The sequence below is a fragment of the Macaca nemestrina genome, chromosome 2 (genome assembly GCF_043159975.1).
Source record: "Macaca nemestrina isolate mMacNem1 chromosome 2, mMacNem.hap1, whole genome shotgun sequence".
NCBI classification, from domain to species: domain Eukaryota; kingdom Metazoa; phylum Chordata; class Mammalia; order Primates; family Cercopithecidae; genus Macaca; species Macaca nemestrina.
The window spans coordinates 185,435,090-185,455,188 of record NC_092126.1 but is presented as its reverse complement, the minus strand read 5'-3'; the positions used below and the strand labels follow the sequence as shown (position 1 = coordinate 185,455,188).

The 20,099-nt window shown below is 36.8% G+C and overlaps 2 protein-coding genes across 13 annotated transcripts in view; one reads left to right on the top strand and one right to left on the bottom strand.

Annotated features, from left to right (window-relative positions):
- LOC105477435 (gamma-aminobutyric acid type A receptor subunit rho3) overlaps window positions 1–20,099 on the bottom strand; it is a 104,351-nt gene that overhangs the window by 71,025 nt on the left and 13,227 nt on the right. For 8 of the 12 annotated variants that reach the window (XR_011620404.1, XR_011620405.1, XM_071092542.1 and 5 more), the window contains one exon: window positions 13,984–14,116. The exons of 1 other annotated variant lie outside the window; for it this stretch is intronic. The gene's annotated coding sequence lies outside the window, so the exon portion shown is untranslated. Of the gene's footprint in view, window positions 1–13,983; window positions 14,132–15,860; window positions 15,955–20,099 lie in introns of those variants that run through there. 3 more of the 12 variants (XM_071092539.1, XM_011733930.2, XM_071092540.1) reach the window with 3 other exon arrangements.
- LOC105477440 (olfactory receptor 5H1) lies at window positions 16,686–17,731 on the top strand. Its single transcript, XM_011733939.3, has one exon. The coding sequence runs from the start codon at window positions 16,793–16,795 to the stop codon at window positions 17,729–17,731; it is 939 nt and encodes a 312-aa protein (XP_011732241.3). The 5' UTR covers window positions 16,686–16,792.

The following is a 20,099-nucleotide window of genomic DNA, read 5'->3' as shown; positions in this document are numbered from 1 at the left end:
TGTTGAGAGAATACTGTTAATGTTGTCAGATGTCAATATGGTACTGTGGTTAGGAAGGAAAATGTCATTTTTGAAAAGATGCAGCCTGGAGTGTTTAGTTATGAAATGTCATGAGGTCTGTTATTTTTATTAAAATGTTAAATATTTCTATTTAAAACATGCTATACCTATAGTTTTGGGCCTTCTAGAAGATGTGCCTCATTTGCTTAACCTAAATCACTATGTTCTTGTCTCCATGACAACTCGCAGATGGCTTGAGTTGGTTGTAAAAGTTATTTTGTGTACAGAGTTAAATTATGATTGTCAAGAATTTGGCAAATAAACAGCACATATCTCGATTTTCTCACTCAGAATACAATTGTCTTACAAAAGAGCGCTGCTGCTTTCCTTGTGAATAATTAAAATAAATAACAGAAATAACTGGCTGGGCACAGTGGCTCATGCCTCTAGTCCCAGCACTTTGGGAGGCTGAGACGGGAGGATCGACAGAGGTCAGGAGTTCAAGACAAGCCTGGCCAACATGATGAAACGCTGTCTCTGCTAAAAGTACAAAAATTAGCCTTGGGCAGTGGCTCACACCTGTGGTCCTAGCTACTCAGGAGGCTGAGGCAGGGGAATCGCTTGAACTGAGTGGGTCAAGGTTGCAGTGAGCTGAGATTGTGCCACTGCACTCCAGCCTGGGAGACAGAGCGAGACTCCAAGAAATAATTAAAGTTGCCACCATTTAATGATTCCTTACTATCTATCAAGTATAGGGGTAAGGGCTTGACATTCATCCTCTCATTTGATTCTTGCAACAACTTTGTAAGTGCATATTATTGACTTTATTTCACAAGTGAGGAAACCAAGATTTAGACATTTTAAGTTATTTGACTAAAGTCTCAGAAGCAAAGCCTCCAAACCTGCCTTTTCCAAAGTCTGTGCTCTTAATCAGCTTTGCTATTTCTTCCTTCCCCATGTGTATAAACATACACTCCAATTTTAGTGAATATACCCACAGTGAACCTTGATGATGTTAAACATGGTTTCAATTGTTAAAGTAACTGTCTGATAAATTGCAATATCTGGCATGGAACATGAACCTCCTTTATTTTTTAAAAAATATTATGTTGGCTTTTTTTTTTTTACGCTTTTGCTTTTCCAAATAAATTAGAATTTTCTAGACAAATTACCTCCCTATGATTTTGTATAAAATTATATCAAATTTATGTTTATTGGTGAAAGTTAAGTTTTAATAGATTGAACTTTCCTATTCAGTCAAAATTATGGAATTTTATACATTATGCCACTTACATGTGGGAAAATGCTCAACAACAGTAATTATTGGGGAAATGCAAATCAAAACTACAATGTGATACCACCTCACTCCTGCAAGAGTGGTCAAAATTAAAAAAATATATAGTGAATGTTGGCATGGATGTAGTGAAAAAAGAACACTTTTACACTGTGGATGGGAATGCAAACTAGTACAACCACTATGGAAAACAGCATGGAGTTACCTTAAAAAATTGAAAGTAGATCTACCATTTGATCCAGCAATCCCACTACTAGGTATCTACCCAGAGGTAAAGAAACCATTATATGAAAAAGATACTTGCACACACATGTTTATAGTAGCACAATTTGCAGTTGCAAAAATGTTGAACCAGCCCAAATGCCCATCAATCAACAAGTGGATAAAGAAAATGTGAGATAGATAGATAGATAGATAGATAGATAGATAGATAGATAGATATAATGGAATACTACTCAGCCATTGAAAAAGAATGAAAGAATGGCATTTGCAGCAACCTGGATGGAATTGCAGACTATTATTCTAGGTGAAGTAACTCAGGAATGGAAAACTAAACATTGTATGTTCTCACTCATATGAGGGGGCTACGCTACAAGGACACAAAGGCATAAGAACAATACATTGGACTTTGGAGACTCGGGAGAAAGGGTTGGTGGCAGCAAGGGATAAAAGACTACACATTGGGTACAGGTTACACTGCTTGTGTGATGAGTGAACCAAAATCTCACAAATCACCACTAAAGAACTTACTCATGTAACCAAACACCAACTGTTGCCCAAAACCAATGGAAATAAAAAAATTTAAAAATTAAAAATCCTAATCGTTCTATGTATTTTTACTGTTGTCAGAACCGTGTTCTTCACCAACCCTGAAACTTTTCCTTATATTTTCCATTATTGTGCTTTAATTTTGAGTTAACAAATCAGAAGCCTTGAGAAAACGAGTTTCAAGCCAGCACAGACTTGGGAAGTGAAAACTTTAGCTACACTTTTACAGAATTGGTAACTAGTTAACAGAAATAAAAATATGTCCAGTTGTAACAACTACTGGCTGTCCTTGTCATTAAACTTTAAGAGTTGTAAATCTAATACTTGTAAATATTGCCCTGAATGGTTGTACACTTAGGCCTACTGTTTTATAAGTAGGTAGTTCTTGCTTTAGATCAACAAGGCAGGGATTTGAATATGTAAAACATATTTTATGTTGGGAATTACGCAAAGTTTGTCATTAAAGACATGCATTGATGATGCAGACATATTTTTTCACCCTGTGTTTCCACAGGACCTCATTTAGTTTCCTTTTCATTTACTTTCCAGGCTTATAAAACTCATGGATACACTTTTAGCTTGAAGCTTTTTCTGCATTGCCTTACCTATGTTTATGTTAGTCATTGCCTATTAATTTAGTTAATCCTTTCTCCTCATTTAATTTGCTATTTAAATAAAATTTATTATTGATTATTTAACTTATCATTTAAGTTGAATCCAGATATTCAAAACACTGGCCATTCTTTCTAGTGTGATGTTTTTGTAATGTTTTATTCCACCTTGACTGTGACAGTCCCATTTGTAATACCAAGATCAGATCATTTTTTGTTCTAGAAAGATAAAAGAATTCCCGAGACAGTGAGAAAACACACTTTTGAACCCAAAACAAAGTCTCATTTTCTAAGATTTTGGCACAAAACATACTGCGTATATTTTAAAACACTTCTACTCTTAAAACACTTCATTGTTAATACATTCAATTTTAAGGTACTTGTGAGTGGCAGGTTATGGGACTAGTTAGTTGTTGTCTAGAATCTCCTCTAAAACCTTCAGGAAATAATATATATTTTTCAAAAATATTACCTTTTTCTCAGTGTACAATATATACAATTTCTTACATTGATCCGTTTATTAACTCATTAGTGATTTTGTGGTTTTCACTGCTTTTATACAAGCTTTTATGATCATCACAGTTTCCTATACCCAAGTCCTCTTTGCCTTACTGAAAAAGAATTCTGAGAAGGGCAGAAGCAAAGGCTTCCTCACGTGCAGTGCTCACCTGCTCTCTGTCCCTTTGTTCTATCGCACTGTCTTCTTCATGTATGGGTGCCCCGGGTCTGACCCAGATTAACAGTGGAATAAAATGCATTTTCTGTTCTACATGATTATAATTGCCCTGCAAACTCTTTGTTCTATCGCACTGTCTTCTTCATGTATGGGTGCCCCGGGTCTGACCCAGATTAACAGTGGAATAAAATGCATTTTCTGTTCTACATGATTATAATTGCCCTGCAAACTCCTTTATTTACAGTGTAAAAAACAAGAAAGTTTTAGGTACACTGAGAACAATGATAAAGAAATATTTTTGGAGAACACTTTCATAATTTTTTCTATTTCCTCTCTGTTAAAATAAATCATAATAATTGTTTCTGTGTTTTACACATAGTAGGGACACAATATGTTATTAAGTGAATGAATAAAAAACTTTAGATTAAATATTCTTGTCTAAGTTATAAGTTATTCTGATCATTAAAATAGTTAATGAGCATTTAAGGACAGACACCACTCACTCGTTTTCGTTGTTAAGTACATACTTAAAGATGAAGTTCAAACTGAAATTATAATACCACATTACTGTTTTTGTAACATGAACGAAACACAAGAGTTCATTCATGTTACAAAGACTTGGTAACATCTTTGTAACATGAGTGAAATTCATGAAATACAGACATACCTATTTTAAAACTTACTTTTGGTTTTTTAAAGGAAGGCCCCACCTATAGAAATCCTCCATTTAAAAAAGTATTCAAAGTATTCATGCACTTCTAAATAATTCTTGAGCAAGACATTCTTCAAACTTTCTCTTTAGTAGATATTGATAATGATATACCAGTATGTAAATAAAAATAATACTGTTAGGCCAAATATGACGACATATATCCTCTTAAGACATTTAAAACTGAGATTTCCATTTGGTTTAAGAGCAATTTTGGAAAGTAACATTTTTCATTGCCTCCCCTGAAAGACATGTAAATGTAACAACAAAAATACTAAAAGTAATTTAAATTTCTGCAATATAGTTAGAACATTTCTGAGTTCTTCTAAAACTTTTACTTTTTAATGGATTGAGTAGTCCTACTGAGCGCTTCATCCCTGACACACATATTCTATCTGAATAGTGTTTTCTGGCATTGACGCCTGCCTGAACTAGCAGGTGTGCTTGATCAACCGTCAGTTAAATATATCAGGCTAATTTTTTTTCTTACCTACATGGTGTATGCATTCTATCTGGTCCTTTTGTGAGTAGGCATACTTTGACCTCCTTACTTTTATTACTTAGACTCTTGAGAATACTCTAGTAAAAAGATTTTTCCATATGCATAACACACTGCTTTTACCTTTTAAAAAAATTGAAAAAATGGCAGTTTGTTGAATAATATAAACCCAAAGCCCCAAATGAGGCACACTGGCTTCAGGCATAGTTTGTTAGGATTCAGTTTTTTCAGAACCCGGTTCCTCTCATTGCATCTGAGCTGTGCCTTCTGCTGTGTGGACTCCATTCTAAGCTGGTGTACCCTGTAGCTGCAGAATCTCTGCAGAAGTTCCAGTCTCCATCTCTCTACAGTCAACCCCAGTGACAAAGTGTTCTAATTTTATATGCAATTTGCCATACAGGCTGATTAGTCTTGCCTACATAGTGGCCATATGTCTATATATAACATTTCTCTCTCATTATTACACCCTTATTATTTTAAGAAAAATTCCCACTGATTTGGGTTGAGACCTAGAGACCAGAGTACTACATTCTACACGCTTTTTCTCAACTAGATTTACGTAGAGCAGGACTGTCATCCTCACACTCCCTTAGAGGAAAACAGCCACAGGCAGTTCTATAGTTAATGGGGACAATAGTTTTGCAAATATTAAACAACGAAAATGTAATTTCTTATTTTAACATTTTTTTTTTCATAGTTTCTGAGGTGGTAAAAATCTAATACTTGATCTTTTAACAAGATAGCCTGAAGAGTAGACTTTTAAATTATTTATGTCCAAGTCCTGAATCGTGTCCCTTAAGACTAGTGCTAGAGAGGTTTTATACAGGCAATTTCCACAAATAGTTGTTTTCAGAGGCAGTTCATTGGCTGAGCAGAAATCCCAAATCACAAAGCTGTACTGACTGGTTAGTTAATTAGGGTACTCCCAGGTGAGAAATTGAAGACTGGCAGACACTAACTTCCATTGTTTTTCCAAGTCTGTTGGCACAATCTGTGGTTTGACTTTTAGAGGTTTTAGTGCAATTCTCTCACAATCTCCCAGCTCCACTTTAGAATGCCTGCACCTTAGTCACCTCATTTTCTTTCATACAACCTTTATCACCTCTGAAGCATGAATTCCCCTTTGCTGGGTAACCTAACATATTCACAGGTTCTGGGAATTAGGATGCGTGCATCTGTGGCCAGAGCATTATTTCGTCCATCAAAGGTAGACCTGGAAGAGTGTGTTTTGTCCAGATTCCAATTTAGGGCACTAGAAATAATTTCTGGCTCTGCTCCTTCCTTACCTGGCTACCTCGAAGTAAACTTTGTTTACAAAGTATGTAGGCAGCAGACCCTTGAAGGTTAAGCTTTAGGGGCTGGTCCCCATCACCATGTTGCATGGCCAGGACCTGCAAATTCCTACATTGACTGAAAGAAGCCAGGAGACTCATTCATGCAAGAGGTGGGTTGGGACATGTAGGTGGAGGACATAAAAGAGACCCTGAGGGGTGACCACATCAAAGAGACCCAAGAGAGTCAGAACAGCCTTGGAGGGCAGCTGGGATCCTACCCATCCAACTTGACCAGATCAATAGTTCCAACAGGCACTGACTTTGGCTGTAAAAGCTGGTACCATGCCAAGCCCAGAAGAGTCAGATGGTATTAGTAGGACAAAGACCTTCACTTTACTCCCAACAGCTCACATGCCTTTCCCTGCTCCATATTCTCATATTCATCTCAGAGGTTTACATGAAAAAATTAAAATTAGTGAAATAATTTTCTGTCATTTAGAGCATGATGGCTGTTGCTATATGTATTCCATGAACTGCTTAACAAAATTGTTGATTAGAATCACAGACTCAGGTCATCTCCAGGCTGAGGTCATGACCCATGAGAGAATGGATGGGAAGTAATAGGATAAGGGACAATTGACTAATCCCTCTTCTTAAACTCTGGACTTTTGGAGAGTTGTTTTCGCTGAGAACAGCCCAAGTCCAATAGTGGTAACTCAGTTCATAAGTGATGGCCTGGGACATGCTGTAGAGACTAGGTGTGGAAGGATATATTCAGAGTCCCTAGCTAAATCAGAAAGAGAACCTGCAGCTTGTCACACAGGAGCCAAGGCCAACATGAGAGATCCTGGTAGACTGGGAAGGGACATCAAATGAATGGTCCAAGAATCAGCTCATCCACCTATTTCCACACAAGTTAGGCGACTGAGGCAGAGATGGAGCTACAACTTGAAAGTGAACATGAGCATATGAGAGAGGCAAAAGAGAAGAAAGGATTGAGAAGACAGCCTACACTTTCTGACACCATTACAAAGATAACTGCTCAGCCTCCAGTGGGTCCACCCTATGCTCATACCTACACAAGGGAGGCCCTGCTGACCATGTAGCTGGAATTCCTGGGACAGGGATGCATTATACCGTGGATGGAGGCAATTTCCTAAGGAGAAAAGACTTTCATCCAGTTGTTAGGCAGGGATCTAGACCCGACATGGCGGCGCCACCCGGCGTAGCAGGCCCTTTGTTCGAGACTTCCCTTCCTCTTTGAACACACCTGCAGACTTGCATATGTCAGAGGTTCCGGCTGGGCAACCACACTCCCCCATGACCTGCAGCTCACCTGCATTCCACAAGTTCGTAAACAGCAGTTTCGGTAAACAGTTTCCAAAGACCCCTTCCTCATGACCCTTACTCGACTCCTGCCCTAGTAGTTTCAAGAGCCCCCAGGCCCTGTTTGTACAACCAGTTTCCCTACCTCTTGGGCTATATAAAGCCCCTACTATATCCCCTACCCTCCTCCCTCAGCGTGACTTCCTCGGCCCGCACCTTTGGACTGAGGAACCTCGCCCGCGAGTCCTAATAAAGGCTATTCTCACTGCCATTTGCCTTGTGTCTTCGTTCCCGGTTCAGCTCCAGCCTCAGTTTACCTTTATAGTAAGACTAATTTTTTTTACCAAATAGGTCTATCCTCATTAAGCTTCAGCTGAGTATTTACATAAGTGCAAGTAGGAATAGGAATTGATCAGCTCTTTTTAAGAAGGCCTTGTTAGGACCTTTACTAAATAATCTCAGATTAGACTTTAAAGGCTTCTCAAGCTGTAACATATCAACAACATACCATTAGTTTCATCTGCAATTCTGATAGTTTTAGGTAAACTGCCCTGTACTCAAACAGGTCCTAAAAGTATCTTTCAGTTTCCCAGGCCTTCCTGCGAGTAAGGTCTTTCTTACTCTTTACCAATATGGCTAGAATGCTTGTGAGCAGCTATCAGGCCAGATTTTCTAAAGGAGCTGGCTGTAGCTTTTTATTATTATTATTATTATTATTAACACCTGCAAATCTCATATGAAAATTTGATTCCAAATACTGGAGGTGTAGAAGATGGGAGGTGTTTGGATCATGGGGATCAATCTGTCATGAATGCCTTGGTGCCATTCTCATAGTAATAAGTACATTCTTACTGTCTTAGTTCCCATGAGGGCTGGTTGATAAGAGCCCAGCACTCCTCTCTCTCTCCTTTCCTCTGTCACCACGTGATCACTACACACACCAGCTCCACTTCACCTGCTGTCATGAATGAAGTAGGCTGAAGCCTTCATCAGAAGTGGACATTTAAGCCATGCTTTCTGTATAGCCTGCAGAATTGTTCTCCAAACAAACACCTTTCATTTATAAATTACCCAGCCTCAAGAATTTCTTTATCATGACACTAACTGGAATAAAGCAGGGCATAACAGGCTCCTAAAGTCAATTCTCAGTTTCTTAAAACTCTCCAGTCATATCTAATTTTATGCACATTCTCAAATATGACATTCCAGTCACAGTAGTAGTAATATTACCACAATTATGTTATAAGAACATATTCTGATTACAATTTTGCAAATACCTATACTGCAATCAAAATAAAAATACTCAATGATGGTTTCTGAATTCTGGAGAGATCAGCTAAGGAGAAGGTAAATGTATTAATTCTGTTTACAAAAGGTATACTTGGCCAAATTGTTTGCAAAGTTTCTTTAATTCTGGTCTCGTGTTGTATTTCTAACGTTATCAGAAATCTTTACTTGTCAGAGCCTTTCCTGCAAATCTGTTGAGATTAGAGAGATACTTTGCAATGGGGTTGCTTCCCCTATGATATTTAGTAGTATGAATTACCACACGTTAACCAGAATTCTAAACTCTTCATAACTTTCTTTTCTGAGACAGAAGCAATTGACAAATATGCATCACACCAGCATTTTACAGATTGGTAAATCTATGAACATACAATTTCATAATTCCTAGAAGCATGTGCTTTCCCATTATATAATTTTTCAATGTGCCACAGGTCATGTTGATAATAAACTCAAATATCTTCATTTCTTCTGTAGTAAAAAGTCCAAAATAGTTAAACATATGTTTAGCAATTAGTCTTTTAAAATAATATTATTTGGAAATAATCCAGATATTCAATAACTATTGATCATTTAATCAACTGTGTGAAACTCTAAGGGTTTAATTTACCACAGAGAATGAGAAGGTATTTTTAAGCAGACTTATTATCAAACATAATTATGGTTTAAAAGTTCATTTATAAATGTATATTGTACTTACATCTATTTAATTCACTTATTCTGAAATTTTTATTTACTCATGAAAATTTCATAAGACATTAGACATAGCCAGTCATCGTTTCAAATTCCTTTCTTGTTAACTATATTTACAGCACATTTATGTCAGTCAGTCATCATAAAAGCAAAAATCTAAAAGTCAAATATGTGGGGTTTTTTTGTTTTATTGCTGTGCCATATATATATGAAGTAAATGCCATTATATTTTCACATAGGTGTTTAGGTTGAACTGTTAGTTTTCTGACTTTAAATATAAGGTAGAGATAATATAAACTTACCTGACTAGTAAACCCAGCTAATATAAAAGTTGTGTGTTTGGGTTATATTTAATTCTGAAAACTCTAAAGAGATGTCTATTTTAATTAAACCAACAAACTTGAAGTAGCTTTGACTTAACAGAGAATATAACAGATAATGTGAATCTGAAAAATATATTGGCAAATTTCTATCTTTCTGAGTTTAAGGAATACTTAATTTATATAAGCACATATTGACATGTGCGTCCGTGTGAAGAGACCACCAAACAGGCTTTGTGTGAGCAATAAAGCTTTTTAATCACCTGGGTGCAGGCAGGCTGAGTCTGAAAAGAGTCAGTGAAGGGAGATAAGGGTGGGGCCATTTTATAGGATTTGGGTAGGTAAAGGAAAATTACAGTCAAAGGGGGGTTGTTCTCTGGCGGGCAGGAGTGGGGGTCACAAGGTGCACAGTGGGGGAGCTTTCTGAGCCAGGATGAGCCAGGAAAAGGACTTTCACAAGGTAATGTCATCACTTAAGGCAAGGACTGGCCATTTTCACTTCTTTTGTGGTGGAATGTCATCAGTTAAGACGGGGCAGGGCATTTTCACTTCTTTTGTGATTCTTCAGTTACTTCAGGCCATCTGGGTGGATATGCAAGTCACAGGCGATGTGATAGCTTGGCTGGGGCTCAGAGGCCTGACACATATTCTTCGATAAGCCAAATAAATAGATCTCTATTAAAATTAATTTTACAATACCATCCAAAGGTAGCAAATGTCACACATACAAACATATATAGACACACATAAACATACAGAAAGAAGCAAATGTTATAATGTTCATTCTAAAATTATAGCCACATGTCAGGTACAATAATAACAAACTCAAGGCTGGGCATGGTGGCTCTTGCCTGCAATCCCAGCACTTTAGGAGGCCGAGGCAGGTGGATCACGTGAGGTCAGGAGTTTGAGAACAGCATGGCCAACTTGTTGAAGCACTGTCTGCATTAAAAATAGAAAAATTAGCCAGGCATAGTGGTGTACCTGTGTAGTCCCAGCTGCTTGGGAAACTGAGGCAGGAGAATAGCTTGAACATAGTAGGCAGAGGTTGCAGTGAGCTGAGAAATCGCCACTACACTCCAGCCTGGCCGACACAAGGAAACTCCATTAAAAAAAAAAAGAAGAAATTAAAAAAACCAAAGTCAGTAATTTATAAGACTATCTAGACATGAATTGTGTTTCTCATAGTTGGAACAAGTTAAGATGTCCTCTCCGGATGATCAAAGTTTTTTAATTAATATTTTGGAAAATATTTTTACTATTTTTCATTTGCCCCATTTACAAATGCCTCTTTTTTTGTTCAGATGTGATGTGCCCTTGAAATGTGCAGTAAAACAAAGCTCTCATGCCTTACAGTAGACATGTAAGAATATTTACATGTTAAAGTCACAGTGCTTAGATTTCAGACTTAAGTGCCATCATTTTCTAAAACAAATAAACAAAAAAGAGTGTTGATAGAGACCCAATTAAGACAAGACAGCCAAGATAACCACTTTAAACAAAGGTAAGGTTTGTGATGTAGATTAAGTTAATGCCTTCACCTTCTCCATTATTTAGAGATTTAGACCTACCACTCTTCCTGGACCAGATATGTGGATCTCTTACAAATGGAGATTCCTTTAAATTTCTCTTCTAAAGGGAATCTCAAAATAACCAAGTCAAAATAGTCTTTATGCCAATAGGTAAAATATTCTGGTAGTTATTTGGTCCCATCGTTCACATATCATTCCAGTTTTTGTTTTGTAACTACATTAAAGATTTCAGGGTGGATATTATCAGTGAATAGGACAAGGAATTTCTATGCCTGAACTCAGCATAGATTGACCACAATGTTTTACAAATAGTACTTCTAATCATGCCTTATATTCAGAGATGGGTTTATCCTTTTTTCTTTGATTGCATGACAGACAAGTGAGTTTTTGAAGAAATTCTTTGGGGATGGATTCTAAGAGATTATTTCTTATTTCCTCAGCACTTTTGGTCTTTCCCTGGAAGATTGAGGGATTGGATCTTTACTGTCTATCTTAGGTATGCAACATTTAGCTTCAACTACAGTCTTCACTAGGTTCCAGGATCATGTGAATAAACTGGTACAGATCAGGGAGTCCTAAATCATATGATCCAAGAAGAATTAGAAATTCCACAGAACATTTCTGGGGCATATGTTTGGACCGCATATTTTTCGCTATTGCTCTGAGCTCAGATTTTGATCGAGGTGTAAACATTGGTAAAGAAGGCAGGCCTGGTTCATCTGATGAACTGACTTTATAAGATAACGGACTAGTTTTTTTTTACTCTTTCAGGTGAGAACATAATTTAGCAGAAGACTTAGTAGACTCAGAGTTATGAGGTAGAGGATAATATAGAAAACATAATGAAATGAAAATTATAAAACATTTCGTAACATTATGAAAATGAGACAAATCTCACACAGGAATATTTTGTCACTGAATCTGAAATAGGGAAATTAGACAGTACTTCTAAACTCCATGCTGACTTTCTTCATTCTTGAGTGTAGGCCAAACTACATTTGGGAAATATTTAGTTTATAATGTTTGACTTTGAAACAAAGATGGTAAGAGCCCCTTGTCAAAGCAAACCTCCTTGCTTGGGGTCCAGGCCACAAGATTAGATATTATGGCTCCAGAGTCATGCAGCCAGAGGCCACAAGATTCCTAACCTCCCTAATTACTTCTGTAGATAACATTATTATTGTAAAACTGAAGATTTTTAGACCTTGTATTCTGATGAAACACCTGGCAGCACACAGACTGCTAATCTTGCTTGCCTGGTCTTGTAGCTCTTTTCCAGAAACTGGTTTACTGCAAGAGGACAACTTTGACTTCATATGCATTTATCCCCAAACCAACAAATCAGCATTCCCCATTTCCTAGCCCGCTTCCTGAAAAACTGTCTTTAAAAACGCTTAGATTCTGTCTGGGTGCAGTGGCTCGTGCCTTTAATACTAGCAAATTTGGAGGCTGAAGTGGACAGATCAGTTGAAGCCAGGAGTTCGAGACCAGCCTGTCCAACATGGTAAAACCCTGTTTCTTCTAAAAATACAAATACAGGGGTCCTGTCCCTGCTTCCAAGATGGTGCCTTGAAAGCTCTTCTGGAGGAGAGGAACACTGTGTTCTCACTTGGTGAAAGGCAGAAGAGCAAGCAAATTTAAGGCTGTGTGAAACCTTTTTTATAAGGGCTTTAAGCCCATAAACAAGGAAAGAAGCCCTTATGACCTAAGCACCTACTGAAGGCCCCATCACTTAATGCTATCACACTCGCCATTGTTTCAACACCTGAATTTTGAAGGGGAAACATTCAAACCATAGCAGATATCTACATAATTTATACCTGGATAGAGACATCTCTCCAAGCACCTTGCCTCAAATATCCTGTCACCAGTTTTCCAATTATGCTCCTTCTAAGTCCCTGATCATCCAGCTTAATCATTATCACTAATCATGTATCTAGCCCATAGATACATAATCACACATTGATTCATTTCTCATGTTAAGCAGATTGGAACAACCAAGTACATCATTTAGGATTTTTCTAACTGGGAGGATTTCCCTTCACCACTGTCCTTCAGAAAAGTTCCAGAAAGGAGCTGTAGTATGGTAGCCATCAAAATGTTGTGCAGTGCCAGAATATGTTGCACAACCATCTGTATCCAGGTCTGAGTCTTCTCTTCTAGTGTCAGTTGATTATAAGAAACTCCCCATGAGACTGTTGCTGAAGGCAGTGTAGCAGGGGTAGGGACCACAAGCATTTGAGCCACTTCTTCATATAATTTACCTGTTGTGTTAGTCTGTTCTTGCATTGCTATAAAGAACTATCAGAGACTGGGTAATTTATAAAGAGAAAAGGTTTAATGAACTCACAGTTGCACAGGCTGTAGAGGAAGCATAGTTTGGGAGCCCTCAGGAAACTTACAATCATGGGGGAAGGTGAAGTGGAAGCATGCATGTAGTACATGTCCAGAGAAGGAGGAAGAGACAGAAGTGGGGAGGTGCTACATACTTTTAAACAACCAGATATCACGAGAATTTACTATCATGAGAACAGAGAGGCGGAAGTCCACCCCTATGAACAAATCACCACACACCAGGCCCCTCCTCTAACACTGGGAATTGGAATTCAACATGAGATTTGGGTGGAACAACAAATCCAAACCATATCACCATCCATGATCCAAGTGTAGGTGATTTTATTTCTTTAATAAACACTTTTACTATTAAGAAAGTTACATGTCACTACTTAAATATGAAATGTAAATATTGCAAGAAAGTAAATCAATTTTATATTCTGAATGGATGCTCATTAACCTGTTATTCTGTAATGCTCTAATGAAAATTCTGAACATGCTATCACCATTTTCAAATTGTTCACTAATACTTCATTGGTTTTTTATATAAGTTGGGGTGAAGAACATATCCTTGAACTACCCGTCAAGGTCCCACCCATGCTGGCCTCCCTGAACATACCTGGTCCTTCCCTGCTTCTCTCTTTGCATACCAGCCACACTTACCATTTGTTGTTTCTTCAGTGATCAAGGCTCTCTGATAATCTAGGTCTTCCCAGGATGAAGACGTGTTGAATGGCAAAAGTCCACAGGCATCACTTTGTTAAAAATAAAGCCTCTTGAGAAACCCACACCAGCACTGCTGAAAAAGAATCTGCATTTTGACAACATCACTAGGAAAGTCATAGGCATTAGAGTTTGAGAGTACAGATCTAGGACACCTCCCAATAGAGTCCCTGGGTTTGTTTTACATTTTCTCCTCCTTTGTCCTCTTCCTAGTAAAATTTCCCATCAGGCTTAAGTCTAAAATGGGAGAACTACATGTATGTCTAAACTTTGAGTTTAAATTTGCATGGGAAGGACAATTGTATTTGAAGTAGCTCCCAAAGAGGATCTATAACTTTGGCCTTATTAAAATTATGTTTTGATTTACTCAAATAAGACTATACTAATTAAAGCACTAACAGTAAATTTCACATATAAAGTTTGAACAAATATGCAAGAAGTGTCATCCATGGTGGTAAATAGTAACATGAAGTGTTATTTCAATTGTTAAAACTAGAAGTGTCTACAATGAAATAATGTTTGTAATTCCAAAAGTTTGTAATGCCCTTGGGGACAACCTAGACTTATACATGTGCAAATGCACAATGCCCATTAGAACAGCTTCAATTTGTCCTACAGGGAGTCCTCTGACACTCTTATGAGAATTTCAGTTTTCCTCTCCTTCCTCGGGCAAAAGTCCCCAGTTGCACAACTGGACCACTTATGTGCTCAAACCAAATTTAATAAATAAAATTTTTCTATGCTTGGAAAAATAAACCTTCAAAAAGAATGAGTATGCAATGAATTGCTGCCTGTGTTATTGACACTGCTGTGCTACTGTATGTATTTCTTTTTAGAAAGCACAACACGTTTAAAGAATACCCACAATTTCCTTCAAAACAAGGGTAAGGAAGAAATAATTCCTCTAATTTTCATTATCATTTATAGAAGTGTTGATAATGCCATTTAATTCATTAAAATTTTAGATTGGGTAACAAGCTGCCATAATAACAATTACTAAACTGGATGACTCTGACTGGACTATTTTTATATTTCAGTTTATGAGTATAATATTGATAAAGAGTTGTAAGACTGAATTGTTCCTTTAATATTTTACTATTTTCTTGATCTTATTATAATGAATTAATATGAACTATGGCATTAAGCAATTAAAATTAGGTTTAAAGGTTCAGATTATAATGATTCTTAGAATTATTTCTTGGAATTATTCTGATATAAATACTCATTCCTTTTAATTAACCATAATTCTCCAATTAAAACTTTTTAAGGTGAGTCACTTACATATTAACTCCTGTATTCTCACACTCATGTTTGACAATAATTTGACATCTCACACTATAAATGTTATTGATGTGTATAAAGGTTGCATTAAGTAGAGTCCTGGTATTTCTGCTTTGGCTACTTTTGAAACCAATATCTTTTGTCCCTGTACTTCTCTCTCTCTCCATATTCCAAATGTAGGATCAATGTATTTAATTGGCCATCCTAGATCATTTCCTTTCGCTCTAGATGTAAGAGGAATGGGAAAATGAGTTTCTATTTCTTTTGACTTCTAGAGCAGTAGATAACCTCTGACAGCCTCTATGTCTTGGATGGCAAAAAATAAGGTCCACATCTTGGCCATTTACAGGACTTATGTCTACTTTGTTACCTCTTTAATATAACTTGCTTGACTTGATTTTCTTGCCATCCTTTTTGTTTCCTTTTTAAGCTCCTATGGACACATGATTTTTAATTATGCCTTTGACTACCACGATGAATCCAAGTAATCATTTCTATTGAGCTAAAATAGGCTCATATTACTGATCGGAACACACCTAGTTGTTCAGATGATGCTCACTCCAAAAACTTGTCAGCACACCTGAGTTCTCAATGTTTAATGTCCATCTTCCCAGTCACCAGGTAACTCCTCTCTCCTTCACTGATCACTTATTTTCCACAAAATATGTCACAGAATACTACAGACTCAACATTCTGAATTCTTTAGAATATATCTCTTTGTCTTACCATCTCTTTCAATGTCGTATCACATAAAGACTAGACACTTAACATGCATTCGAATCACCTGGAGGGTATTTTCAAATAAAGACCACAAGACCTCATTCCTGAAATAATTTCTACATTAAAAGCTCACAACCTATATTTTTCAAAAAAACTATCTCAGATAATATTTATGGGTAATCTGATTAGGGATTGCCTGGAACTTACAACTTTCTAATTTGTATCCCTTAGTCCAGTTATCTCTTCTTGCAGCATACTTTCTACACTATCAAAAACTAAATTTAAAACATATATTAGGATGTAATGTCCCATCTTAAAAATTTTGGCACATGCTTATTGTATGAAGAATAAAGGTTAAGATTCTTCACATGGCATTTATTTCATTTATTTTTAATTCAGACCCTTCAAAAATCTTTCCTGTTGACATTGGATCATATGCCAGACCCACAATCTTTCTACTGCACTCAAGAGTGTCCATATAAGTGTAGTGCATACAGAGAATGCCTCTCCTCTTACCTTGATCTGTTAATTACTGCACAGTTTCAAACCAAAATATATCATTTTTTCCCATGTATTTCATTGCAACAAATACAGTTTCATCAGTTATAGGACTGATTAAAAGAACTGAGAGGGTTTGATCATTTTATGGTTTATTTCAACATCTCTTCCTCCACTTCAACCCATAATGCCATTGCAAATGTTCTCTTTCATTTGTTGCATTTTATTTTAGAGGACATGAAGTGAAGACATGGAAGAGAAAAATGCAACGTTGCTGACAGAGTTTGTTCTCATAGGATTTTTATATCAACCAAAGTGGAAAATACCCCTGTTCCTGGCATTCTTGGTCATATATCTCATCACCATCATGGGGAATCTTGGTCTGATTGCTGTCATCTGGAAAGTCCCGCACCTTCATATCCCAATGTACTTACTCCTCGGGAATTTAGCTTTCGTGGATGCTTGGATATCATCCACAGTGACCCCAAAGATGCTGATCAACATCTTAGCTAAGAGCAAGATGATATCACTCTCTGAATGCAAGATACAATTTTTTTCTATTGCAATCAGTATAACCACAGAATGTTTTCTCTTGGCAACAATGGCATATGATCGCTATGTAGCCATATACAAACTTTTACTTTATCCAGTGATTATGACCAATGGACTGTGCATCCGGCTATTAATCTTGTCATATGTAGGTGGCCTTCTTCATGCTTTAATCCATGAAGGATTTTTATTCAGATTAACCTTCTGTAACTCCAACATAGTACATCACATTTACTGTGACATTATCCCATTGTTTAAGATTTCCTGTACTGATTCTTCTATTAATTTTCTAATGGTTTTTATTTTTTCAGGTTCAATTCAGGTATTCAGCATTGTGACTATTCTTGTATCTTATACATTTGTTCTCTTCACCGTTTTAAAAAGCAAATCTGATAAAGGTGTAAGGAAAGCCTTTTCCACCTGTGGAGCCCATCTCTCCTCTGTCTCTTTATACTATGGCCCCCTTCTCTTCATGTATGTGTGCCCTGCATCTCCACAAGCAGATGATCAAGGTATGGTGGAGCCTCTGTTCTACACGGTCATCATTCCTTTGTTAAATCCTATCATCTACAGTCTGAAAAAGCAAGTCACAGATTCGTTTGCAAAAATGTTACAAAGAAATGTTAAGGTTTCATGCTAATATCCTTTCTCTAATTATGAAAATAGTCACAAAATTGTGCAAGTTAGAGGTACCTATGTTGTTCAAACATTTTTGCAAGTATAACTGTTCTAGCACTTTAACGAGCTAATGTTTTAGTACCTAATAAACTAATCACAATATGTCTATATGTTATTCAAAACCATTCTAGAATTTTTTTATCATGTTCATATAATAGAATAATGATCACAGGAAGCAAATAAAATAGCCTAGTTCATCATATAAGTACTTGAGTATGGTGGTTTCAATACTAATACCACTGTATTACCTGAGATGCCCATCACATTTAACTCATAGTGGAGGCAGATTCATTTTTGAGTGAACAGAGGTAAATCCCAGTGATTCTGCTTACCATCAGAGGTTTTCCATTTCACTATATTAGGAAAGGGTGACTTCTATTCTGGTAGGGAGTCAACTCACAGCAAGTAACAAAATAAACAGAAATGGAAATGCAATGAGAAAAATAAAAATAGAAGGAGATAACAGTGAAGGCACTGCCAAAGTGTAAGAGTATGTTCTAAACTCCATGTGCTTGCATGAGTAGGAAGAGGCAAGCTGCCTCTAACTTCCTAGGATGGCTTCTAAGGCCCTTCCCAGCTATGTTTATATGATTTTAGACAATCTGGAAGGCTTCCCTAATTTAGGAAATTAAAAGATTAAATAGAATAACTACCTTTAGAGTAGTCATAGAGAAGAAGTAAGTATTGTGATAGCAAGAAAATGGTCTTAATATTTTTAGGAATAAATGAACCCACCAGGGTTGGTAAAAATCAATAATATTGCAAGGTTGTTGGAATGTGTTGTATCAATCAAGGGCTTTAAATGCCTACCATGGAACTTCAAATAATGTTAACATGATATGACATCATGGAGCCCAGAAGGAGGAAGTAAAAACATAAAAACAAGGTAAGAGTTTGGTTATTTTCTGCCTCAGAAATTCCTTGATTATTAACCTTCTTAACACTTCAGGTACTTCAAGTATGTTAATCATCTTTCTACCAGTCCACCCTGCCCTTCATTTTCAACACTGAAATTTCTTTCCCATTGTCACTGATACCACTGAGGTCCATAGCCTAAAAACTACTCACATGTTGTTTTGCAAACCTCTAGTTACTTATTTCCTCCATCCTTCTAACAGTCACTCACTTCCTCAACATTGCTGTCAGATTGCTTTTTGCCAACGGAACTCTAACTAATTATATCCCTCTTCAATTCCTTTTGTTAGATTGTCATTGCTATCAGATTATATGTATGTTTTAGTTATCTATATCAGTATGCATACATATGCATATGATTATTTTTGCATATATAGTTAATGCATATGTATGGTTAATAAACCTTACATGTATAGTTAAAATACAAATGCAGCAGCATTAGAATTTAGAGTTTATTTAAGGAGACTTGATTTATTTTGCAACACCAGTTTGCATGTGGTATGGGGCTTTCCTGAAGGGACAAGAGAGGAGATAAAGGCTTTTAAAGGGCAAACGTGGAAGTACGGCAAAAGTAAAAGTTGTATTGGCTAAAGTGGAGCAGTAGTGTTATTTTGATCATTCCAGTGGCAAATACCTAGTTAGAAATTAGCTAGGGAGTTTTGGTTAGTTACAGTTAACTTTTGTTTTACCATTTACAATGAGTTGAATTTCTGTTTGCTTAGGTACAAAACCCACTTTGCTGCACCCATGTCAGCCTAATAAAATTTAATTTAATTATTTTCACTATTTTCTCCCTTCTGGCCAGCCTCTCCATTATGGGACATTGACCAAAACTCAGGTACACTTGCCACTTTCTGTGACCAGCACAGCTGGTTTGTCTTTGTCTCAGCATAGAGTTCATAATTTGCAAGGTTTGGTCCCTTATGAAAACGTTTCTTTTATTGGACATTTTGTTTTTATTATTCTAATCATAGAGAGAAAATCTGGCACAGTGTGGTGGCTACAAACATGTATTTAAAACTCTTGAGCGAATACAGCACACCAGGAAGATGACAATGACTATCACAAACATAATGCCAAGGGACTGGGGTATACTCCACAGCCAAAGTATGCTTGAACAAAACCAACTGAAATAAAACGAAGGAAAACAAAAGTTAATGGTTAAAACCACTGATAAGCTTAGCATGTGAGCCCGGAGGGCAGTTAGTTGAGAAGATTTTTAGATTTAAGCTCAAACCATCTTTAGATGATGAAATAAAATGGCAGCTGCAGTCTGATAATTTTTCTGTTTTGCAGTTTGAATGTCTCTTGTCATGTCAGTGAATGTTTTGTGAAGCTCCTGAGTGGCCCAGTAAGCATGATGCATGAAGATTATCCTCTGACATTTATATCAAGTTGTCCAGCCCTCGCTTGTA